A 26238-nucleotide genomic window follows, 5' to 3' on the forward strand; every position below is an offset into this window, starting at 1 on the left:
TATGCCATGTATGATGTTCTAGGTGTATCTGATTCCTCAAGTAGAGGACCTGTTGTTGACCTGTCCCTGTTCACACCAGTGTAACCCCTCATAACTAAAACAACATAACGAGGATCTCTACCCGTTATTACCTTGTGTTCCAGCACAGTGAATGTTCCCATTAATTTAAATAGCAAATTTCATCTTCCCTTTCAAAAACATGCTTCTGTATACATTTAGGATTTTTTTACCTTATGTGGCTTAAATGAAGAATTAGTTTTAGGAAGGGAATTGCTTTAAAGATGGTACAGAATCCTGTGGTTTTGCAGAGTGTGTCGTTCCTTTTGAGTGCTGTGATTCTGTGGATGTTCACTTGTTCAGGCTTTCATGTGAAATTTTGCAACAGTTCTGATTAAATACTGATTATTCACAGGAGTCAGTATGGTGAATATTTTTATTTTTTAATTACTTGCTCATATTTTCCTATATGAGTTACTATTTTCATCTGTTTTAGCATTTTTGATACCTCTAGGGATGTTATAAAAATAAGGTTAATTAATTTTTAAACCTTCAGTTCTGTTAGTAAGTATTTAAAAGGTACAAGCAGTCTCACTTGTTGCTGATTTTATTTTTGGAAGGAAAGGTTACTTTCAAAATTGCTTACGTGCATGGTCAGTTTGAAAGTCCTTTTTTTATTAGAGTATGTACTGTGTAACATAGTGCATTTTCAGCAGTCTGGTTATTAAGAATTTATCAAAACCAAGGAAATAATACGCAAAAAGTTGGGCACTTCTAATAGCTGTAGACGTAAGATGGCTAGGACAATTTATGCTTGTTTTATTACAACATTCATTCCACCACCTTAAAGCTTCAAGAAGTGAAATTTAAAGCGTTTATGTCTTCAATGTCAAAAAATGAAATGGATTTTTTGGCTTCTTTTCTTTTGGTTGTTGTTTTAGATGCCCAGGCTTTTCTTTTCATGGCTGAATCTTTTCCTTCCTTCAGCGCATCTTCAGTATAAGTTACTCAGAGCAGAATTATCTATGTTTCTATTCAACTGCAAAGATTAGAAACTTACTTTGTTTTTAAAGGGTACCTGATCATCTTACTTCATCTGCAGGTAACTGTCATTGGGGCTTTAAGAAGAAGCTACAAATAGTGTAAAATTCAGAGCTGAACAGCTGGGATTTTAAAGTTAATATAAAGGTCTTAACAACATAGTCTTATCCATGCATAGCAGAGTGGTGCTTACCATGCTAACCAGGACCGTCTTGCATTCAATTTGGAGCAAAAAAAGTGTTCTAAAATGACTATTCATTGCACAGTTTGGAGATTTTACAAATTTTACATGAATTTACATATTTGCTTACATGTCTATAGCACTCACTTCCTATGTACCTTTTTATGGTTTTGGCATTAGCACAAGACTTCAGTAAGTCTAATTTTGCTGTCTTTGTTAGTACAGTAAAGTGCTCAATATGTATGTTGATATTTGAAACCTAATGAAAGCTGGTTTTTATATTTGATCCTAAACAATGGATTTATTCATATTCCTAAAAAGTATCCATCATTTCCTGATGTTTAAACTAGAAAGTTTTATTTTAGGCACAGTGGCAGAAGTTTCTAGAATTGGGAATATTTTACATTGGTAACCCTAGAGATTTAATATATATAGAGGTTATTGTAGATAGAGGTTCTTGGCCTCATCCATCCATCCATCCATCCATCCATCCATCCATCCATCCATCCGTCCGTCCATCCATCCATCTTTCCCTGGAAAGATCACATGCTGTTTGAAAGAGGAGTTTGAAATCTGGTTGGCCATAAATACTAATTAAATTCTCGGTGTGGATTCTTGCTTTCAGAGTCATGATAACTGTTGCCTTGTGCTCAGTGGGCCAGCTCACAGTGGTTATTGTAGAGGGTAATGAATGATGTTTATTTATGCTGTGTGCTTGACCACATCTGGGGGTGAGAACATGCTGGCAGCTAATTGGCCTGGCAAATGATCAGGCTGCTACAAAGCAGTAGCTTGTGTTGGGCAGGAAAATAAAATCTCAGACAACTGTCATCCCTTGCTTTTATTGATGGTTCCTGGTGGAAATGACAGACAGTAGCTGTGGATGTGATACTAAGATCTGCTCTTATTGTATGGATTTCTTTCAGTGAATGCCTTAGATCAATTTGCTGTTATAACACCTTGTGAATGAATCTCATCCTCAGGGACTCATGTTAATTGCTAATTTGTTATGTTCATCTGTGTTTGCTCTCTTTTTTGTCCTGAGACACTTTCATACTTCACTTTAGAACTGATCATGTTAGTGAATGTTGAGGACAAACAGTCCAGCTGGGTAGTCTGTGTTGTGTCCCTTGGTCGGCATCGAGTATGAAAGTGGTGCTGATGCTGCCTTTAAACATCTCAGAACTTTGGGTTTCTTTGAGCTTGAAGGAACTAGAATCACCAAAAATGAGAGAATTGCAATAATTCTTCAGTGAGGGGACAGCAAAGAACACAGTTTGAATTTTTGTATGTTACTATGTGTACTAAGCTACCTGCCTCAGAGCCTGAGCCCTGCAGGTAATCCCTGTCCCCAGCAGACTGCTTTGTGCCTGTGCTGGAACCTGGCAGTTGTCTTCATTCCAAGCTTAGTAGCACTTGTGGGAGGAGTTGAAGAGGCTTTTACTCCTTAAAAACCCAGGATACATTTAAGTAGGTCTGAGCAAAAGGAATAGGAGGAGAAATGGCACTGTTTGGATTGGTGACAAACTGATTACTCAAAAAGTTGTGAGGATGTGATTGACAGCCCTCCAAGACATCCTTTCCATGGCTACTTGAAGTTGATGTTAGCAAGAAGGAGGAATAAAGTTAGTATGTCCTGATAAATCATCCTGGTGGTAGGGAGGTTTGAAAACAGAAAACTTGAGTATTATTTGAATGGCTGTTAGCATGTAAAATGACCAGATGAACAAGTCCAAGTACACAGCAGATTGTGGTATCAAGTAGCCGTGCAATGGAGAATGGCTTGTGGGGGCTTTTGGACCCTTCTGGTTTTGAAAATCAGTTTGTAGCATCTGACACTGCAAAGAACAACTGCTGAACATTGAGGTAATGCCATTGATTTCAATGCTAGGTGTAAGTATTTTCATGGCTCCCCCTCATGTCTCACTATACATAGCATCTATGAGAAGAAAATGGATTCTATTAAAAAAAAAAAAGCAATCCCATCATATGTTTTTTATCTTTCCATGTATTTGTATGAGTTCTCTGAAATTTATATATTTTAAAATTTTCCTTTGTCTTAAAACAATTTTATTACTAATATTTATTTATTTTTTGGAAGAGCATGTGAATGTTGTTTATTTTACTTTTTCAAGGTATGTAAAATAGGCAAAACAAAGGACAATTAATACTTATATTGGGTGAATACTTTTAATTTTTATTAATTTTAATATTTTAAAATTAATACTTTTACTGGATGAATAAGAAAATGTAAATTAAATAAATGTGAATGAAATAAGCCTTTAGCTTTATTTTTGCTGACTCTGAGTGATTTGTGATATTGCTTAGAAGACCAGATGCCTTGCAAGCTTTTTGTAAACAATGTATCGGAAAAGGGATGCCTTGTTCTGTTGTTCCAGAAACAGTGAGAAAAAAAAAAAATCGTGCTTATGCAATCAGGAATTTGGTGGTGTAAAAAGAGAAGGGAAAATATGGTAGCTTAAAAGCTTGATATGGGATTACAGTTGTTTCTAGCACTTGATGGTTAAGCGTCTTTTACTGCTCTGTCTCTGAACTCCCATAACTGATAATTTAGCTGCTAATTCAATTGAGTGATGATTAATTGTCATGAGCAATTCCTTGAAGAGCACTATAAATTTCATTTTCATTTCTCTGCTAACTGTAGCAGTTTTTACTTCCTCTGTTATTTGTGTGTTGGTCACCCAGTCATGTATGTGATGTATATATTCCAAAAAGGTGTATATGTAAAATATAGTCAACAGGTATATTTGCTAGAAAACCTTTTAGAGCTCACTTTTACATGCAGAAGACTGTGCTGATCCTTTGATTTGCTGCTGAATTTTCACCATTTTTTTTCCTCTTGTAATAAGTAAAAAATGTATGATGAACAGATTAAGATGAGATGATTTTTCTCTCTACAGTACTGTTCTATTAATAACTGTAAATCTTGTTTTTTCCCCCTCCTCCCTCGCATCCATAACAGCTAGCCGATGGCGGAACCTCTTCTCTACACCTGTCTCCTTGGCTTTTCCCTATAGTCCTGTTGCAAGACTCACCCCATATACCAATGGCTGTAATAGTCCCAGCTTGTCTAAAACTTCCAGTAAAGCAATACTAACACCTGAACGGACAGGTAATGCTTATCTTTTTATTGATTTACGGTGCTTACAAAAGTGCTTGATTTTATCTAATCCTGATAAGCATTTAACAACAGTACTCTTTTTGGATGATTGTGTATGAACTCATATCTCAGAGGGAGATTGTAGTTTGGGATTTTTTTTTAATGGCCTAAAATTTGGCTGTTAACTACAAGTGTTATGCAGCATGTTATTGGGAGAGTGATGCTCGTAAATATCTCTAATGATTTACCCAGTAGTACAGTTGTGTCTGTGTCAGCTTAAACAGTCCCCAGCTTTGTTGCTCGTTTCTGCCCCATGGCGCCCCTTCTTGTGTCCACAGAAACATATGTGCAGCTGTGTAATGAAATTGGCAATGAGAATTTATAATAAGAAGAGCTGGCAGAATCAGGCCTGTTTTCAAGCTGGTATTGTTGCTAATTAATGTTCAAGATTTATTTTATGCTTTCCACTATTTTTCAGGGAACACTCAAGTTCTAGGAAAATAGAAAACTTTCTGTGGTCTGTAAATTGCAAGGATTTGCATTTTCCTTCTTCACTACAGATATCAGGAGTCAGTTTGTATCTGTGACTTCTCTTGAACTGCAGTGTCAGCGAAGAAAACAATCTTCTGAGCAAAAGGCATTAACATTTTATTGCTGGCAGGAGCAGGCATGGGCTGAGGGTGGGCTGATGATCAGTGTCATACCTGTCTATGTGCAGTGTTCCTTACAATGCTTGAAATCACTGCAGAAATCCCTATTTTAAGGGATATGGGCACTGTGAGTGAGAAACAGCTCCAGATGGAGTGCCTGCTGTAGCTGTCTGCATGTGAGTGAAACATCTTCCCTATTTAGTGGAATGAAGCCTAGTTCCTAAATGAACTCATGCTGTTTGAGATACCCTCAGGTACCTTGTCTAGCTTCCCTCTGCTGCTCCAAAAGAGCACAGCTGTTACTACCTCTGCAGAACCTGAGGGACTGCTGTAACTTGTACATTTAAGAAAGCAAACACATTTACTCCATACAGTCCTTCCAAAGCAAAGTAATCTCCTGCCTGTCCTTTTCTTTTGGAGATATTGTTAGAAAATATCTGAATTTAGGATGAATTTTAGGTGGCTGCTTTCAGCAGTGCTAGAGGATGCAAACACACCTGTGATACAAGCACAGCTGGTGAGTTGTAGTCACAGCAGTTCTTGCCCTGTCGGCTGTGGGTCTCTGGCAGTACAGAGGACATTAGAAAATTATTTACTGTTTTAGTTGATGGGATTTTTCTTCAAAGTTGGACAACAACTAGCTCATGCCACTAATTGCAGATTAGTTTATATTTTTCTATCACACTCAGGGAAAAATCCACACCCTTTCAAAAAGGTAGCTCTGTGAAGAAAGTAATGCTTTCTCTGTTGCATAATGTTCAACCTTAATTGTTACTGAGATTGATTTATATGATAATTATATATAGCTTGAAAAAAGAATAGTAAAATTTAGCTAAATGGCTCTGATGCAGCATTTGAGTACTGAGCAGAAGTCAGTGACACATATCCACTTGTTTTTCAAAACAGAGTAGGGAGAACCACAGTCCCATAAGAGAGATGCAAATGCAGATGTTATTTAGGCCACAATAATCTGAGCTGTATCAGAACAGTATTGGGTAAATTATTCATTGTCTGGGCTATGCAATGCTATTTTGGGAACAAGCCAAGGAATTCATGATCCATTCCTACACTTACTACTTCTCATGAATATCAAAGCTCTTTGCTAATTGTTAGTGAATTGAACTACACTTCTGAAAGTTTTTATGTGCTATTCAGAAAATGTTTTAAACTACTGTAATGTAAAGAGCAGATGATTCTGAATGAAGGTGGCCAGACATATGTGTTTGTTTTCTTACTTAGGGTACATTTCTAGGAGTTCCCCTTTGAGTCCACAGTCATCGATAGACAGTGAACTGAGCACTTCGGAGCTGGAAGATGATTCCATCTCCATGGGATACAAGCTGCAGGACCTCACTGATGTTCAGATCATGGCTCGTCTACAGGAGGAGAGTAGGTGGCACTTCTTTGATTTTCGTAACAGTCTGAGGAAGACTTCCCATAATAGTTAAAACTGCTCCAGTCTGGACTCAGTGAAGTAAATATGTTTTAAGTGGTATTGCTTCTTGAATGGCAGGTGGAAGTACTCTTCACCTGCATGGAGAAGGTGTGCATGTTGTTGGGTTAATGTTAATCTGAACTGGTACTGGATCTTTCAAAATTTGATGTTTATGTTTTTCTGAATATTAATCGAAATAATTTTATTTCTGGAGAGGGAAGATCATAAAGCATTTTTCTCATGCATGCATTTAATGAGAAAGGTGAAAATAAGCAAGTCTCTTAGCTTCTTTGCCTCCACTTCAATTTTCTTATATTTTCAGATGAGTTTTGAAATGAAATCCCACTTAAATACAGAATTGGGGATTTTAAATTCAATATCTTGGTTTAAAACTAGTGATTATGCACAAATCTGAGCCTAGAGTCTTCTTTGGCATAGATATAGTTTGTCTTAATAGTAATTTTTATAAAATGCCTTTATTAATGAATAAGGGGCATTTGACTTAGAGGTTACTGAGACAATAAGTGGAGTATTTCTCCTGTATCCTGTTAGTGCCAAGTGAGATATCAAGGAGGAAGTGGATGAGATTAAAAGCAAGAGAAATTCACAGATGGGGCCTGAATGAAAATGCCAAGTGATAAGTCATTATATAAAACAAAAATAATAAAATGAGCAGAAAAAATTAGAGCTGTGATCTGGCCAAAGCCACCAGACTGGGCAGGCAGTGTGATCACCTGCTGGCAGGAGAGCTTGCTGAGTATCTAGTGGCATGCATCATGTTCAGCAGAGAAATTAACAAGTGTTCTAATTTTAAAAAGAAAAAAGTTATGGCTGTCAAGGATACAAAGGATTACATTATTTAAATGACAGCTGTGCTCATCTCCTTCAGAGTGAGGTTTAAAAAATACTTCAGGTACTTAGCTCTTTAAGGAATCAGGGCATTGGCAGACTGGAAAGAAAAATGCTGGTTTCTCTTCAAATCTGTGTCGTGTGCAATTGATTGTATCTCATCCTTGTAGTAGCAGCTGGTGGAGAATGTTTGAGCATGTGACAGTTGTTGACCGCTTAATCCCGTGGAAAGTGGCAGTTCTATACGTGCACACAGGCACGCTCTCTTCACAGCCACAAATAGAAACTCCCACTTGAGAAGAGGGAGAGGAAGCATATTAAGAAGTTTCATTATGAAGCAAAGACATCTGTTAAAAATTAGGGCTTCTTGAAGGTCTAGGAAGGTTGTTATCTGCAGCTACTGTCAGAGTTACTTGACTCCTGAAATGCAATGTTTTTTCCTTGGTCGCTGTGCATCTGGAGAAAGGAGGGATGTGCAAGGGATGATGTGAATGTTTTCCTCTCACTTGACCTGGAGCAAACAGGCTCTTACAGGGTAGTGGTTATTGTAAGATGTTTTTCAAAACCTGGCATTCTGAGGAGAAGGTGGTAGGATTGTGTAGCTGTGTAAAATACAGTTGTGTACCGCTAAGCCTTGTCTGTGAGACTGGATGCTATCAGGAACTAATTCTTGTTCAGGGAGGTTGGAGAGCCAGAAGATTTAGATGGTTTGTAGGTGTAAGAAATGTCATTGTAAATATTTTTGTTGCACGAATACAAAAGTTCAGTTGCAGTAGCTTGGAAAACTAATGTGTGTGTAATTCCTCTAATGAAGAGTATTGAGAAGTTAAAAACTTAGTACTCATGTAGTCCTTATTGGCAGAGAAATATGTGCCTCCTGAGAGAATGGTTCCTCTTAAGAAAGGCATCTAAGACATCTTTTGGAGACTACTGTATTCTTTTTTAGTATTTTATTTTAAAAAAGATTTTGAAGGAGCGAATTCAGGCTTAGATGCCTGAAAGGTAGATCAGATGAATCCTACAGCAGATCCTCAGCCTGATTACATTTTAAATTCAATTCTTGATTTAAAATTCTGTCTACTTACCTGTGTAGTTTTCAAGATTGAAGTGCATATGTAGAGTTAATCATTTAGCAGAAGCTGAATCATCCTCCTCTTGGAATTTACAGGCCTTAGGCAAGATTATGCTTCAACTTCAGCATCTGTGTCAAGGCACACTTCCAGTGTTTCTCTGCATGCGGGAAAAAAAGGGACATGCAGTGACCAGGAATATGATCGCTATAGTCTTGAGGATGAGGAAGAGTTTGACCACCTTCCACCTCCGCAGCCACGTCTGACTCGCTGCTCCCCCTTCCAAAGAGGGATTCCTCACTCACAGACTTTCTCCAGTATCCGGGACTGCAGGAGGAGCCCTACTTCCCCTCAATTGCCAACAAATACCTATCAGCAGCCCTTCTACACCCCTCAAGCCCAAATTCCAGAGCAGCAACCAAATAGGATTAATGGAGGTGGGTTGCATGCTTTTCTGAGAAGTGGTCTTTTCTCTGCCAAGTGCAATTTTAAAGATGAATTGTACATAAATTGTGACCAGTAATTTAAGCCTGCGTAAATGATTGAAGGGATGTTATTGCTAATCAGTTTTCTTTCTACGAAATGTAATCTGTGACCTGGTCATGAAAATTATTGCTTTAGTCTGTTTTAAAATGCTGCAAAGATTGACCCCAAGTGAAGAAAGAAACAAAAAGTAGAGCATGTTTTAGCAGGCTAATAGTTGGCTAGAAGAACCTTTGGGGCTTTCAGGCTTGATGTACACATCTCCATTGCGGATGCAGTAAAATACAGATCCCGGTGTTGAGATTTTAATTTCCTTTCTTATTCCTGAGTTTGCTGTTAATGCAGCTGTGTGTAATGAGTGCTTATAGCATTTTGCTTTTGTCCCAGGTCTGATAGGGCTGATTGTTAATGTAGTTGGAGATAATGTCACTCCCAAACTATCCTGAGATATTGCTGCTTTTTTGCACTGCATTTGAGATACATTGCAGAATATTGAAGATTTGTATCTCAGTACTTACTCGCTATTTAAGTTTCCCTCCATTGTTGCTGTTAACTTCTTTTCTTTTTTTATTATGATCACAATTTTTCTTCTTTCGGCTGCATTTTACTTTCCTATACCTTCAATCTTTCCCCCAAGTTAATTCTAAACAATCCATTTCCAGCCAGGGTCTTGTTTGTAACATTGCAGGTTACAGCTCACCCTTGGGCAAGAAAATAAATATGTTGTTCAAAACAACATATAGTTGCTATTTATGGTGCTACAGGTATGCATGTTGCTTTCCTGACAAACAAGACATGACAGGTTGGTGCCCAAACCACTTCTATTCAAAGTAAGCCATGACATGGAAGTATAATTGACAAGTGACAATGTAGAAGGAGAGGTGATGTTAGCAGAGGGTAGAGCAGCGTGGGTGTCTGTTGGTACAGCATTTGTGCCATATTAATTTTAATGTTACTTCTCTTGTAGGGGAGCTACAAGAGTGGGACAGCATTGCTGGGCTTGCAGAAATGTTGGGAGTTCGAAAGGAAGGCTTTGGGGTATTTTTGCTCAGGAATAAGAGAATGATTTGTTGCTGCCGTGTTTTTATGTGGCTCTCAAATATGTTTTGAATGATTTTTTTTTTTTTTTTTTTATGTTCCATGTCAGTGGAACTTAAGTATTTCCTGCATGGAAAGGTGTGGAAACCTTTAAGGTATTAAAAACATTAGACTCCTAGTTTGTTAACTATGAAGTGTATAAATGCAAAAGACCACCAGTTTTATCACCTGGGTGACTTTTTCCTCAAGAACTTTGAGTTGTTGGATAATGTGTTTGGCATAACCCAGAAGCTGGGCATATGACTTCAGTTACGTGTTTGCAGGAATGACAGACAGTGCTGTAATAGTCAGTACCACTGTCTTTAGAAGGGAATGATCTCCTCAGCTTCTACACCTTCAACCTCTAACACATGCAGCTTTGATCCACCTAAGTGGCAAATACTGGTGGTGAGAAACATTTTGCTTTGACTGTGTTCTTTTGGCAGACAAGGAGATAAGGAGTCAAGTGTTCACTGTACTGAGGATGTCTGTGTAGTATTACCACATCTTATTATCAGCACTTACCATCTTGGCAACAATTGCATTGTCTCTCAAGAATTCCTGCACATGGAAATGGAGGTAGACTGCAAAACAAGAATTTGTCTGTACCTCTCTGTGATGGATGGTGTTTTCCATCCACACTGTTAGTTTATGAGGGCAATTGAGAAGAAAGGAAAGATGGAAAGGTGGAAGATGGAAAAACTGAACCTTCAGTTTCTGCCTTTAGTATATGTGGAAAGCATGATCCATAATAAATAATTAAGTCACCCATACCACATGCTGTGCTGCTCTCGGCCATTCCAACAGTCTTCCTAAATCTTTATTCCTTTGTCTTCCCCCAGAGAGATAACTTTGGTTCTTGTATGTGCAGTCAAAGGTACACCTCTAGCTTCATCTGGGCAATCACAGAGCTTTTCATAAAAGAACAAGCAACAAGTAACTGTTGAATTTTGACACTCAGACTGGGGTAAAAACCCCAGTATTTAGCTTTGACACAGTATTTCTGCTAAACTAGTCTACATATTTAGCTTAATTACAGTTTTTTGCCTTTAGGCAAATAGTTTGAGGGATGCTGCCCTACCTGCTTTGGTGATGTTTGTTTGGCATGGTCCTCTAGTTGAGGTACTTAATTACCCGCATGTGAAAAATATGGTGAAGGTGTGATAAACCTGGAAAGCTCTAATAATTCTTTTAGGAGTATAGTATTGTTTGCTTGATGAGAAGCACCTGCATTTAAATGCTGAGATATGAATGCCCACCTGTGTATAAAGGGCCTAATTCAGCTGCCAGGATAGAGCTGCATGAGGTACTTTGATGCACCCTGGCTGGCTTCACCATCACCCTGTGTCAGCACTGTTTAGCTTCCATAAACAACCCAGGATCTATGGGATGGCATGAGGTACCTTCACATAGGCACTGACTTGTGCACTTGTGATCACTGCAGCCAAAGGTCTAGTCTGCTTGTTCTCCATCCATTTGGGGTTGCATTTTAGGTAGCACATAAATAGTTTGCAGTTTCTGGTGCTCTAGTGATCTTCTGCCTTTTCTGGGGCTGAGAATAGTCTCTCAGATGTTTTCCAGCTGTGTCTGAAGCTATACTTTAGTGAGGTCATACACTGTTCTTGCTAATGTGTTGTAGCAAAGTGCTGCCCCTGCTGTAATATTGACACTCTGCCCTGTTTTAAATTGCTGTACATCTATTTGAAGATAAAATTACATACTTCTGGACCGCACCACACCATGTTACCCTTGCTGTCAGGTCCAGGTTCTTTATCTCACCTTATTCCACTCATGTCTGAATGAATGGTGTCAGTCACATTTACTGCCAGTCCCCAACAGCTTGCTGTACTGGAAGGCTCCTGGTAAACATTAACATCAAGTGGCAGGTGTGTGCCAATCTGAATATGTTTAGATGTGAAATCTGTTGCAATGTGTTTAAGGTGTTACAAGGGGCCACTTGTAGCATGAGCTGTAAGTGTACTTGTTGTTAGCTTTTAAACAGCGTTTTCACAGCCATTGTCTGTAGAGTGTGTATGTTATCTTAGCTTTCTAATAGGTTTTATTGCCAGTTCTGGCAAGAATATAGATAAGCTTTGTGTGAAATCTGCCTGGATTTGTTTTCCTTGTTGAATTACACCCTCTTCCTAAATCAGCTGAATTTTCTGTAATGATGAGTTACATCAGAAAAATTACGTTTGTAAACTTTTTAAGGTATCCTGATTTTTGGGGATTTTGTATTTGGTTGGTGGGTCAGAAAATAGATAATTTAAAGAAAATCTGAGAGAGATAGGATGTGAGCAGCTTTTAAAGTATCTGTTTCAAGTAACTGAAGTGAGTTTGTCTAGTTAGTGTATGTTATATGCTTTAATAAAGCTTTTAATATGTTCTCAGTGGAAAGATTTATGCTTATGTCCCTCTCCCCGTAGTCTAATTTGAAGAAGTTACTGGTTAGCAACTTAAAACACTGCTAACTATTAATATCAGAAATACTTTATATGTAATCATTTTCAGAGAAGAAATACCACCAAAATTCATAATTCTGCTTTATGTTGTCCATGAGCATACATTCTTTTTCATACTTTGATGCAAAAGTAACTGCTTTCCCTTCAACATTTTTAAAATATATTTTATTTCAGTTTAGTAATTTTAGTAATTAGCTGATAGTAGTTTTGCCCTTTGTACTTCTGATTTTCTGAAACCAGAAGTAATGGTTAACCATAGTGCTGTGAAGTCATCCAGAGTAATCAAGATCCAGGATAGACAAGATAATGAAAATGGTATTGATTTTCTTGTGTTCAGGCCAATTTTCCATCTCTTGAGATCAGCTTGCTCACGATCTTTTATCCTGGCACCGCTTATTTTATGTGCATTTTAAAGTGTCCATTTTTATAAAATGTGGAAATTGGAAACTTTGTATTTTGGACAAATTATTCCAGGCAAAAAAGGAGTTTATTATAATACAGTAAGAATTAAATACAGTAAGAAGGGATGGATGAAAAATACATGGTTCGTGGAGTTAGCAACGCATTCAATCTAGTTAATCCTAATGTATATTTTCTATTTCCTTTTCATGTTGCTTTTTAAGTTTTTGGCTTGGCATATACCTTCATAAACAAGCCACAGATACCATTCACTTGAAAAAATTTGCTTTTATTTTCCAGAAATTACTCGTTATGAGTAACTTTTTTGCCTACACTTCAAAAATATTATGGACATCAGTTGCCTCATTTTGAAAGCTGCAGTTGTGGTTTCTGTTTGTTGTTTGGGTTTTTTAAGCAAACTCCAGGCAGACATAGAAGAGCAGCAGTAAATTGTGTTTAGATATAAGTTTAGCATAGACTTACGAGGTGTTCTCTGCTCATAACCTCTCTTGTTTGGTAAGAAGGGAAAAATTCTTTCTGGGAAATTGTTGCAGACTTTATTACAGAAAAAAAGTAAAATAATATTACTTTGCTGCCTTTGGATTATATTGAGGACAGTGATCAGTGGAAGGCTAATGGAAAAATCTTTAATTGGCTCTGTCTGTGGCAGGAGACATATGCATGAGGAGCCAGGATGAGATGAAGTAATAATTCTGAATAAAATGTAGGTATTGACATTATTGAGAATGACATCACTCACTTAACTGAAGGACTTGCTTTAATCTGTATTTGTGCTTTTACACACTGATGTCTCTGTTGCATCAACTTGTGGATTCCACAGACCATTAAAAAGACTCTGGTGTATTTGGGATGTTAGAAATGTTATAACTGTGACAAATATAATGCAGAGACTGATCTCAAGTCTTCAGAGATGAAGACAAATTAATACCATAAAGTGAAGTTGTAATAGAGTCTACAAGAGAAGTTGTTATAGAGTCTACAAATTTGTTAGGGATTTCAGAACACACTCTGAATGTCTGTATAATATAGAACATAATATTTAAAATTGAGAAGCATTTGAAAACAAATTGAGTTTGTTTTTTTTCCTTATGGCTTTACTCTGACCTATTTGTACATACAGTGCAGATAAGGCAGAATGGAATTTGCAGGATTTCTGTGAAATACTTAAATATATGTGAGAAACTGCTAAGGTAGCTCAAAGAATGATACAGATTTCTCTGAGACACCAATAATTCTGATTCACTGTATTACATTTCTGTGCTTTTGGTGAGGTTTGAGAGTCCTTTTGTTCAAATAAAACATTGGCAACACTTGCAGAGAATAACTGTGAAGGAGTTTTAAGAGACTTCAATGTAAAGTCATCTTAAGCCCTCCCTGCAAGGAGGCCCTCATTGGATGAGGCATTTTGACAGATAGAAGATGATACTGACCAAGGACTGCTACAGAAGTCCCCATCTGGCAGCCCACCAAGAGTGCACCTCTTCTGGAGCAGCTTTGCTCCGAGGACACGGTCTGTTTGCGTGCTACATGGAATTAATTAATTTTGCCAGTGATAGTATTAGGTCAGGGAAGGGAAAAGAAAAGCAGCAGTGGAATGGGGACAGCCACCAGCGGTGCGAGGATCAGAAGACAGAAAGCAGGTGCTGCCTGTTTTGGTGTCCTGCCAGAAAGAAGCTGGGCCACTGATCCCGAGCTGACTTCAGAGAAGAAATAGCATCAGGGGAAGAACTTCCTGGCAAAAAATCAGAACTGAGACAGCTGGGTGAGAGGCAAACTGTTGTCTTCACTGTAATTTTGTGGAATGTTTGACAAAGAAGGGACACCTTTTCCTGCTTTTTGACCTGTTTATAGTGGTAGTGAATATGATCTGTGCTATGGGGTGGCCTTTCATGTACATTTTCAGTTGAGGGTATAGGATCTGTATTTCACAGTTCCCAGCTTTTCTTGTGCTCGAGAGGCAATGGGCTAATTCAGCATGGATGCCACATGTGGGGAAAAGTATAAATGTGCAGTAGGCAGTTCTATTGCAGACATGTGAAAGGGCAACGTATGGTGCCTAAAGAAAGCCCATGAAATGACAAGCATGTGTGTATATGCAGGAATTGTTCTTAGAAGGTGGTAAGAACCAGGAACTGATTATTAACTCCCCTTGCATGACCTATCCTTGAATTTTCTTCACACATATAAATACCTCAACAATACACTGTCTGTAGGTCATAATATTTTACCTCAAAGAAGGCTGGGAAAGGCTAAGATACACCTGTGATGCTTTATATGGCTGCATTCTACTTAAACATCATATTTTTTTCAGCCTAAGTTATAGCTGAGACTCACTAGTGGGTCACAGTAATAACTACGGATGCTATTGGAGATTATCAACTCCAGTCATTGACTGATAGCCATCTTGCCACCTAGACCATGGCACCAAGTACCACTTCCAGTCATTTCTTGAACAGGTATAGGTCCTTTGAAGTCCCTTATTGGGGTTACTATCCGCATCTTCCTAACAAAACCAACTGGAAGAACCTGATGATTTTTTTAGGTTTGTCACTGAACCAGATTAGTGCAGAAAAGATAGCAGAAACTGTAGCAAATTCCAGTGTTCATCACAAACAGGATGTTTGAGCAAATTAATTCTCAACTGAGAATACATCTCTACTCCTTCTCTCTGTTAATTTTCTCATCAGTCTTAGGACTGCAAAGAGGTCTGAAAAGGAAAGCAGCTTTGAAAAATATTTTTGTTTTCTTCTCATAAATTTTCAGCAAGTTCCTATCTATTCACATCTCAGTGGCCTGAAATAATATTAAAATCACATAATTCGCACCTTCTGCTTCCATATATTAAGCTCACAAGAGCCTTCATTTCATTTACAAACAAAACGTCTGTAAGACTACTTCCACTGTTCTTAAGGGAAGCAGGTGACAGAACAAACTTCAAGAAGGAGATGAAAGAGGATGCATCATCCACGGAGATGAAAGCTGCAAAATGCCATCAAGGCGAAGGATTCTGAGTTTTCTCCAAACACAAAACTGACCCGCTATTTTCATTGCTTTTCAGGGCCATTTATCTCAGCAGATACAAGGACCCATCAAAGAAGTAACACAGCTGCTTGATGGATGAGAATTTGCAGGTGCAGCAGGAATCTGCTGCCTGAGGAATGAATGAATCAGCAGCAGAGCAAACTGCTGGAACAAGAAGGGACTAATGAACAGGAGGCAAAAGACATGGCCACCCAAGACATGGAGGAAATCCAAGCTACTTGTGTACCTGTTTTTCTGCTATTGTAGCTGCATCCACTACACAGTTCAAGGCACAAATGATGCCTGGGGTGTCTGATGCAGTCTCTGAGTGGAAGAGCATGTAGAGTCCAAAGAATTCTGCTATACAACATGATACTTAAAAAGCTGTTTTATGCAGTGCCGTCTTCCCTACCACCATCCTGCTGCTCAAACCTTTCTTTGCCAAGTTCTGTAATGTTGAATTAGGATTTCAGGACCTAGGACTTTGAAAGGGTAGGCAGGGACTCCAGAATTAACTGCAGCTACTGACATCCCATACTCATGATTTTTTTGCCACTCTTGCCCAAGGATTGCATCATCATAGGGTGACAGTTCCCTCTTCAGTTTGCAGAATTCTTGAATATTTTAGAAATAGATACATACAGTAGCTGTCTGGGTGCTATTGTTTGCATCCTCAGGACAGTTTTGGAAGCCTGATGACTGTTCTATCATTGTTACATCATTGATATTAGTACTTACTACCTGGCTGCACCACAGTGGTAATCCCCTTGCTAGTGTTCATTGCTGTACCATTGACAGTTTCAGTCTGCCACTGTCAGTAGTGAGTCACTGGAGCACAATTCTGACTTGTTTGGTGAAAGATTGTCCATACTGTAGTTCTTTATTAGGATTTGACTATACTCTGGATTCCAGGGATTCAAGCCTTTCATTTCCTTTTCCTGCTGGAGATACAGCCTTTCTGTGACACAGGTTGCTGCAGCTGCATAGGCATCACATGTATTGAAGTTACTGTCAGTGACTCCTAATAACTTGTATAGATAGACCTGTACTGTCACGTCTTACTACTTTTCACTTATTAGCAGCTTTAAGGATTAGAGGAGCTAATGATGGTGCTAAATAGTTTGTATATTTACGTGGACTGATCAACAGAGATTCCTAAATAAATCTGCATTTTCTGTGAACTGAACTTGCCCTGTATGAGCCAGGAGATCGACCCTTCCAAGCAGTGTGCAGTGTTGTTCCTGAGTATAAAACCAAAGCATCAGTCTGGAAATGCCCTGCTCACTGTAGGAGAGAACAGTCGTAGCTGCTGTGACACGACAAGCACACCCCTGCTTTCTGTTGCAGTGTAAGAAGTGTAAGTCTTTCTGTCCTCTGCCAGCCTTTGGAACCGATGTGGAACAGGAGCTGGTGACCTCTGTGCTGGCCATGCTGTGATGGGGGACATAGCCACCTTGGCAGAGCACAGCACTTGTGCTTCTGAACCTGGCCAAGAGGCAAATCTCGGTGATGTTGTCAATGGCAATTGAATAAATGCCCATTGTTTTCCCGCAGCGATGCTTTACTGAAGTCTGTCATGTCACAAGACCAGGTCCTTCAGTCTGTGCCTTTCTTCCACTCCCTTCTGATTGCATATAACTGAGTCATCTCCCTTTGGCCTGATGGTAGAAGAGACCAGAAGAGTTTCCTTTAGATTACCTCATGGTGTTGTGGTTGGATTGGAAAGCTGCCTTGAGATGACAGGAAGGTTTTAGTTTCTCTCTTCAAATGAACTGGTGTGAATGGGACTGAAGATGTCTTCTGACCTCTAAGACACATGCCTTAGCTGTTGTACCTGCCCCAGAAACACTGGGGGCATTTGCAGCTTTCTTTTTGTGAAAAGCCCTACAGAAAAAACCTACTCTGAAAATGCCTACCAAATCAAGTACTACAAGTGAGGTAGGAGGGAGAAACACCAGATTTGAAAATTCTTGTATCGACCTAGGGCTCCAAGCAACTGAACAGCACCAAGACTTTGCAGTTTTTGCTTGTGGCTGCCTGCAGAAACTTAGCATGCTAACAAGGTTAGGTTCTGAATGGAGTTATTTAGCATCTTACTGGCACCTGAAAGCAAGACTTCAGTCTCTTAGGATGGATTTCTCACCTGTCTTTCGACATCCACAGAGTACATAGCTGTGTCTGACTGCCAGTGCAGCCTTGCTTTTGTATTCACTGCAAAGAAACAGGCACATTCAGGGCATGGTTCACCTGACCTACTTAACACATCTATGTGAAACTCGTCATTATTTCTTGTTTAAATCCTTGCAGTTCTGCAGTGTACTGCCTATTGGTGTCTTTAAAATTACTTGTGAATAATCATGCTGTTACAATAGCCATAATGGTTCAGTTTGAAGGCTGTCAATAACATACTCATATTCTTCTGGTCGAGCAAACCTCTCTTTTTGTTGAAATAGTTTGTTATAATTCTGATTTCCTGATTTTCTACAGGACTGATGCTGAGGCTGCTTGTGTTTGTTGGAAGTTCTGACCTGACTGTGGATGTTGTCTTCTTTTGCTGCAGACAAACTCCGCAGAAGCATGCCTAACCTCGCCCGGATGCCAAGCACCCCCACCATTAGCAGTACTGCTGGCTTTGCTGGCTCTCCTGTCACTGTGAGGAACAGTCAGAGCTTTGACTCCAATTTGCATGGAGCCAGTAATGGGATTTCAAGGATGCAGTCATGTAGTAAGTACCTGTGTTCTTTGGCTGAGCACACAAGATCGATAAAGTGGTAGAATACACGTCCTGATCACTGGTCCTTTGTTCCATGAAAAATTAAAAGCAAACTGTTCTTTTGCACAAGATTATAATATACCCCAGGATTTTCAAAGTTTCTGTTTTGGAAAGCAAATTCTGCCAGTCTTGTTATTGAAAGTTTCTTCTTTTTTTTTTTTCTTTGCCCATTTATCTTGTGCCAGCATTAAAACTGAAATTGTAATAAATAGTAATATTGTGGAAACACCAAAAATGCAATTAATTTATGTAAGCTCACATTTTTAGTTTTGATACTACAATTGAAAACCTCTTTTCTTGGTAATTTATACAATACTGGTTGTACTGTACCCTGTATAAACACTCTCTTAAAATACATGACCGCTCTCCTACTGAAGTTGTACCTCTTTCTTCTGAGGAAATGCAGTAAAAAGAGGGTTATATTCTCAAGTATAATATACTTGTTGAGTGGGAGAATTAAAATTTCTCTGTATTTGGTTTAATTTAGGTAACTTCTTGATGGGGAGATGAAGGGAGTATTGATCTAGTAGATGAATTATTAATGTAGAATGTGAGCAAGATAGATCAAGATCCAAACTCATCTTTTCTAGCACAGTGGTTGAGGTTCTTGAGTGGAAATGGGAAAAGTGGATTTCACTGGACACAGGCAGAAAGAAGCCTTTGGAAAAAGAGGAAAAAATAAGTAATTTGGGAAGATAAGATTTAACTTATGCTCTCCATTTCCTGTGAGATTTTGGAGGGAGAGATTGGCAAAAACTTCTCCTATGGGTGTTTTCTTTCAAATTTGAGCACAAGTTATAAATGAGTTCAAAACAATTAAATTGTTTCTTCTCTGGAAAATATTGTTGACCGATGAGTTATTTTGTTGTATTTTTTTCCTGCTTGAATATGAAAATGGAAATTGTTCAGGTTCCCACATGGATTTTCATGGTTGTGCACTGGGAGTTTAATTTTGTTTATTATTTTAGAAATACATACGTGTGTGTTCATGTGCTTATGTATGTGTGTGTATAAAATTCCATTTTTCTGAAATACTTTTTTAAAAAACCATTCATAGTAAGTGGCTGTGCCGGGGTATTTTAGGAGCTATGTTGTGATAAGAGTTCCATAACAATATATTGACAGTATAGTTGAATTGAATCACTCCCCTGCAATTTTTCCTGTGACTTTAAATGGTTTAAAGATGTCCTTTTTTCAAAGACTTGAAAAAGGATTGCTCTAAATGCACTATCCTAATTTATTTGCTTCAGGCTGTTGACAGTGGACTCGGAATGTGATGCCTGCTAAATGTACACCAGAGGGCAGGATTGGGTAGAAAACTCAATATATATAAAGCTTCTGGAGCTCATAGCCTTGATTTAAAATGATGGTTTACATAACATCAGCTGTGGACTGTGGTGTTACATTCAAGACCTTCTATAGCCTTTTTACTGTTTTTCTGCATAAAGCTTAAACTTCTGTGATGCTTCATAGTGCTTTAATTCAATGTTGCTTGAACAAGATGTGGTTGTTGCATGCCTCCTCACAGAAATCAAAATCATCTAACAGTGACTAATTTATACCTTCAGCAGTTTCTCCTGTTTAAAGCTCTAAGTGCGTAGGTGGACTTAGTGTGCTTATCATGGCTAATTTAATCTCTTTGAGGGGAGGAAGAAGGATGAATATGGACTGGGATTTTTTTTCAGGATGGGGGTGGAACAGGATATTTTAGTTCAGTGCAGTGTTACTGGATACAGTATTGGATTCAAGAGGTTTTTCAGCAGTTTGTAAGTAGCAAGTAAATTGTATAATGGTGTGTTTATCCTTATTCAGATCTTTCTAGAAATGATCATTACTACCTGGTCTCATTTGTTGCATACTGACCTTGTTGCTTTGTTTTCTGCCACTCTTCACAGTTCCATCACCAGGACAGCTTCAACACCGAGTTCATAGTGTGGGACATTTTCCAGTGTCTGTCAGACAGCCTCTCAAAGCTACTGCCTATGTAAGCCCAACTGTACAAGGGAGTAGTAACAGTAGCAGTATTCCAGTGTCCAGCAACTCACAGCTGTATTCCAACACTGGGATCCCAATGCCAAACAAGACTGCTGGTCAAGGCATCGTAGGGCGCAGTGCTCTTCCAAGACCATCGCTGGCCGTTAATGGGAGTGGCATTCCCAGAAGTAAAATTGCACAGCCAGTTCGAAGGTGAGAGTTAAACAGGCCTCAGTCTCTGTGTGAATGGCTTAGGCTTAGGTTTAGGCTTAAATTATGGAAATTTTTTACCTCCTGAATATGGAACTATAAAACATAAGCTTCTTTCTCCCAGTGCTGAGTCACTGAATGGGTGAGGATTGCTTGCCAGAAGTAGTGAAGGACAACACATGCTGGTAGCTCCTAGTAAACTCTGATAATGGGTAGTGTGTAATCACATGTGAATAGGAATGGATTGCCGCCTGTCAGTTGGAAATCCAAACAAACACAAACCTCATATCATTAACTGATGGGGCTTACCTTCTCCCTGACTTGTGCCTACTGCTATTTCTGTGTCACAGCATGAGCTAATCTTAGAGGGCTCACATAACAAGAGCTGCATCCCTCTTGTTGTAAATGGCAGTAGTCTGTAAAAATGCAAGTTGTACCATTGCAGCATTGTGAAGAAGGAAATACCCTGGATAGTACAGTCATGTGTTGAATCAGCATCTCTTCAATTCCCTCTGGGAGACAATAGACACACAGGGAATCCTGGAATATCACGTGGTTGCAATAAGCTGTACTGTTAAGCAAATGCAAATTTTTGCATGCAAAAAAAAATGAGAGAAATTCATCTTCAAGTTAATTATTTTTAGGTGAAACAATAAAATAGTCTTGATGAAAGATGTGTTTTAATCACCTTATCATAGCTGGGAGTTAAACTCTTAGCTGCATGTTCTGTAATTAATAGAAATTAAATCTTTTCAAGGAGAAACTTCTCTCAACTTGTGTTAACTCCTCCAGCTATTTCTTTGCATTGCACACATCCCTCGTCTTTTGAGGGGCTGCTGTGTGACCACTTCATTTTCTGTTGGATGAACTGTCACTGTTTAGCTCTCATAATTTTTGTACTTTTCACTATATCCAGAATAAGTTCAATTGTTCATATTCTCTCTTTGGTTGAGTTACTTGGGGATTACACTGATGTGACTAACAACAGATTTTGACCAACTGTGGTGAAACTTTGATAAAGAGCTGTCAGGTTTCTTCTTTGATGAAGACTGTACCATGAGATTTCTATTATAACCTCCTTTGCTCTCAGCAGGAAGCTCTCTCAGTTAGACTTCTTTATAGCTGAGGGTTTTCTTTCCTTTTTTCTTTTTCCTTTCCTCTACTTCATGTTCTTCTGCAGAGCTCTTAAATCTTTCATAGCAACATGTGAGGAAGCCTTTCTGGGTCATGAAGACCAGTCCCTTGCTATTTTGTACCTTCTCATACAACAGACAATATTAAAGAAAAACAAAATTAAGAGGTTTCAGTGGGAGACTGAGACACTGTACTCTCAACGCTGTTTTTATTAGAAGCTGATTCAAATCAGTAACAAAGCTATTTATAGTCCAGGAAGTCTGGGCTCCTCTCTGCTTTCCTTCAAATGTGCCTTAGCAGCATCCTGTGTTGCCATAGAGCCAAACCAGTGATCATTGAAGATGGATGGTCTTTGCACTGTGGGAGTATGGAGTTCACGGGACTCGAAACACCCAGGTAGACTGGAAGTCAGCCTGCAGTTCTTCAAAACCCTCATTCAATTATATAGATTCATTTGGAAAAACACGAGTGGTTTCAGTTCATACAGACTTTCCTTGGCAGAAATTCAGTTGTCAGTTTTTTTTCACTGTGGTATTTTCTGATTAATGGCATTTCTGATTATTAGTTTAAGAGTTTTCTTTCGAACTTAAATAGTGTTTGTAGTTATGACTTGATTAAAAATAGAACAGGTCTTTTGTTTTTTTAAATAAATCAGGTGTTTAGGGAGAAATGCACACTCAGAGCAAATCTGTCTTCCTACTTTTGGCCAGACTGTAAAGTAGCCAAGTTACTGGTATTTTAGATACTTAAAATGGGTTCTTAGACACATTATATTGGGTTGCATTGGGGTTGAACTTTAGTATTTACTGCATAGAATAAAACACTGGATGAGGGAGTGCTTTTAATAATTTGTAATAAAAAAATTATAATAGCTGAGATAAATAAGTAAATATTAACTGGTTTTCTCCTTACCATTAGCTATTCAAGGAGTGTAAAGAAATTGTGATAGTGTAATCCATTTCTTCTTAGCCTTAAAAGTCAGCTTTTTTTTTTGCTCCTATTGAGTGGATCCACACAACCCTCATCTCTTTCCACCTCCAGTTGCGGGGCTTCTTGCAGAGCCCACCTTCCAGTTCTCTGTGTTTTAACCTTATGCAGTGTGAAGAGCGGTGGGGGCAGCTGCCCTTAGGGCAGGGTGAACAGGGAGCTGAGTGGGACACTGGGCTGCCCTGCAGTACCCAGCCTGGAGCAGCACTGTTGGTGAGCAGCCAGCACAAGGCCACAGTGATGAAACAGGTTCCAGCTAAAGCCAGAACATCAGTCAGCAGCTCAGGGTCTGGATCATGCCAGATACCAGGCACAAGTGTGGCAGGAATGTAAGTATACCTGCGGAGCCAGGGCTTGCTTATTCCTGCTGCCTTGTACTGGAGCCAGTTGCTGCTATCCAGCTGGTGATGGAAAAGTAGAAATGTGCTATGGCCCCTCCAAAACTCTGTTGTCTCAAACAACGTGATGTCATTCCGACAGCTTGTGCTTGTTTGAAGTGGTTTTCATTGCTGGCATGTTTTTTCTGTCAGTGCCCTGTAGCAGAGATTCACCTCTAGATGCATAGCAGTATTCTTACAATTATTTTTTAGTTAGCTAATAATTCTTTTTTTTTTTTCCCTCTTTGGTTTGGGTTTTTTTTCAAGATTGTTAAACATACTTTCTTTTTTCTCTCGAGACGAAAGCAGCAGTTGCAGAAAACAGCAGAGGCAGATTATGTTCTTAGTCTCAAGTAACTGGATTTACATCAAAGATAAATGATGCTGCACCGAAGTGGAGCTGCACAAAAGCAGCTTGGCTGAATCTAACCAAGTGTTTTTACTTAGGTGCAATGTTTTTGCTAGTAGAAAAGCAGTTGTAGCAGAGAGTTGAAGCTGCTCTGTTGACTGACTTACCAACTGCCTGCTTTACAAGATATATGCCTTTTTACAGCAAAAAGCATTTGGAAGGGAGAGGAGGCATGAGTAACTTTTAACAAAAGCAGAGTAGTGTGAAAACAAGGTTCTTAGGTCTGCTTTTATATGAAATAGTTTCACAAAATTGAAACACATTTTTTTCAGCAAATTAGGGTGTGACAAAATTATAGTTGTGACAAATTACGTACAGAGCCTGCTGTGTTACCACTAGTTAGATCAAGTCAGATGGTTGTTTTTCCTTTTTTTAGTTTTACTTGAAATAGTTGCCTCAGTAGTACCTGGAGGGTTTGGAAGATGGTCAGGAAGTGTTTTAGAAGTCCTCATTGATGAGTGAGAGATGCAGCCCAGGTGTGAGGGTGGGGACCCAGGGGATGATGAGTTCCCATCAGGAGTTGCAGTGCTGGAACTGGTGGCTCTGGAGACACATCATCACATGTCTTGTGACAGATAAAAGAGGGTCTGGAGCAGAAATTGGTGGAGTTCTCCAGCCGATAGAATTCTTTGCTGCTTGCACAGTGTTTCTATAAACTGCTGGTTTTTCATGAGCATGCTGAGCACAATAGCTTTTTGGAAAGTGTTTCTCATTAGCTCTTTGCTGACATAGTGACAAAAATAGTGACAAAAATATGTCTTTACTATCTTTAGCCCTGAAAAACCAAATCTTGCCATTTAGAGGCATCTCATTCATGACTACATTTATTCACTTAATTCCTTTTTACAAATCTTTCATGCTCTTCTCATTGGAAGTGGCCTTAATTTCACCATAGATCTTTATATGTGCGTTAATATGTAGCCAGAAATGCACCAGAGGGATGTCTCTAAGCAAGCCCCAAAGCCATTGTCACTGCAGAAGTAAATGATGTCTTTTACCTTGATCTTTCACAGGAAATATGACCTCCTTTTCCTTTTTTTTCCCCCTTGTCATTTGGTTAATACAGTTTTCTTCAGCCTCCAAAGCCACTGTCATCACTGAGCACGATACGGGATGGGAACTGGAGAGACGGCTGCTATTGATGAAGGATGCCCCTCGACAGTGGAAAACACATAACGTGGATTTCATTACCCAGCTGGCTGGGTAACAATGATTTGGAAAAGGAGGGTCATACAGTATTATTTTCCCCAGGATCTTAATGTGTAACCATCTAAAATGCCATGTCATTTTTAAAAAATGAACATCTTATCAAATATTAAATATTGCACTTAATCAGTTACCTGAACAGCTGCATTGTTATCAGACTAACAATGGCAGTGTTGGCATTTGGAACTGAAGAAAGTATTATATGTGTGCAAAATACAACAACATTTCCTTGGAACAAACTAGGAGATTTTGCTTTTGGGCATCTTTGCCATACTGAAGTTCTGAGATAATTTATTCAGTGTAAAGGCATCACATGTTTTATTTTGAATTTCAGGGTACTTAAGTATGTGCTTGAATTTTTTTCTAGTGTTTTCAGTACATTTTATTTTGTATACCTAAGTTCATTTAAACTTGCCTGAACCTTGAACTACAGAGAGATAATTTAACTTTTTCTGTGCCATAAATAATATTTTTGGGGTAATGTACTTTTTTAGTGCTAGAAACATATCTTACAAAATCTTACCAATTGGCAATACAGAGCAGTATATTTATGTTGCAGAAGCACAAAAAAAAAAAAAAAGGTAGCATTCACTGGAAATTGCCATCCAGCTGGGTCAGCATGGTTTTGTTGGTCTATCACCATTTGTTGAATTGTTAATTTATTGTCATAGTGTTTTGTATTTAAATGGCAGCATAAATCACATTGCACTTACAAAGGTACAGTGATCTCTAAAACTACTGTTGATTTCCAGTACTTTATTACAAAGAATAAAATTGTAATGTTTTATTAACAGTTGCTTATGGAAAATGAGTTTTAATGCAAATAAATCTTTTTGATAGATCTTTTACAAAATCCAGTTGCACTAATCAATGCTTTCTTATAACTGCATATGACTTAATATTTGATTACAACTGTGTATACTGCTGTTTTGGAATGTTTCAGGAAATAAAGAATCTATTTCAGCAATAATGCTCTTCTTCAGTGTGCAGTGTAAACATTGTGAGAATTTAGCTACTCACATCTACTTAGCTCCGTAAGTTTTTACTTAACTTTTATAAGGATTATGCTGGATTTTTGCAAATAGTAACTGAGTTACCTGAAAAATTACTATTTTTAGTTGTGTTAGGAAACCATGGTATGACTAGAAGACAAATATGTGTTATTTTCAAATCAATCTTACTATGATCTTAAGAGATTTTTTTCAATTTAATGTTTAGAGCATGCAAGTATGACTTGCAATGGGAAACAGAGATTGTGTGCCTTTCACTGTGGCTATGAATTTGCTCTCAGTTTTGCTCCACAGTTGCTTGAAGACATGTTTTCCTGAAAAGGGCAAGCTAAAATAAAAAGCAGAGGGGAA

General features: G+C 38.6%; 1 protein-coding gene across 2 annotated transcripts in view; it reads left to right on the forward strand.

The window, feature by feature from the left end:
* The window catches only part of SLAIN1 (SLAIN motif family member 1), a 49506-nt gene extending 23659 nt beyond the window's left edge, over positions 1-25847 (forward strand). Inside the window, exons 3-8 of one of the 2 annotated variants that reach the window (XM_038144519.1) lie at positions 4203-4352; positions 6230-6379; positions 8443-8781; positions 18368-18532; positions 20476-20767; positions 24738-25847. In XM_038144519.1, coding sequence (XP_038000447.1) covers positions 4203-4352; positions 6230-6379; positions 8443-8781; positions 18368-18532; positions 20476-20767; positions 24738-24813 — 1172 coding nt within the window. In that variant the 3' untranslated portion in view covers positions 24814-25847. The remainder of the gene's footprint in view (positions 1-4202; positions 4353-6229; positions 6380-8442; positions 8782-18367; positions 18533-20475; positions 20768-24737) is intronic. The other variant, XM_038144528.1, reaches the window with a different exon arrangement.
* The last annotated feature ends 391 nt before the right edge of the window (positions 25848-26238 follow it).

The sequence above is a fragment of the Motacilla alba genome, chromosome 1, assembly GCF_015832195.1.
Source record: "Motacilla alba alba isolate MOTALB_02 chromosome 1, Motacilla_alba_V1.0_pri, whole genome shotgun sequence".
In the NCBI taxonomy this organism is placed as follows: domain Eukaryota; kingdom Metazoa; phylum Chordata; class Aves; order Passeriformes; family Motacillidae; genus Motacilla; species Motacilla alba.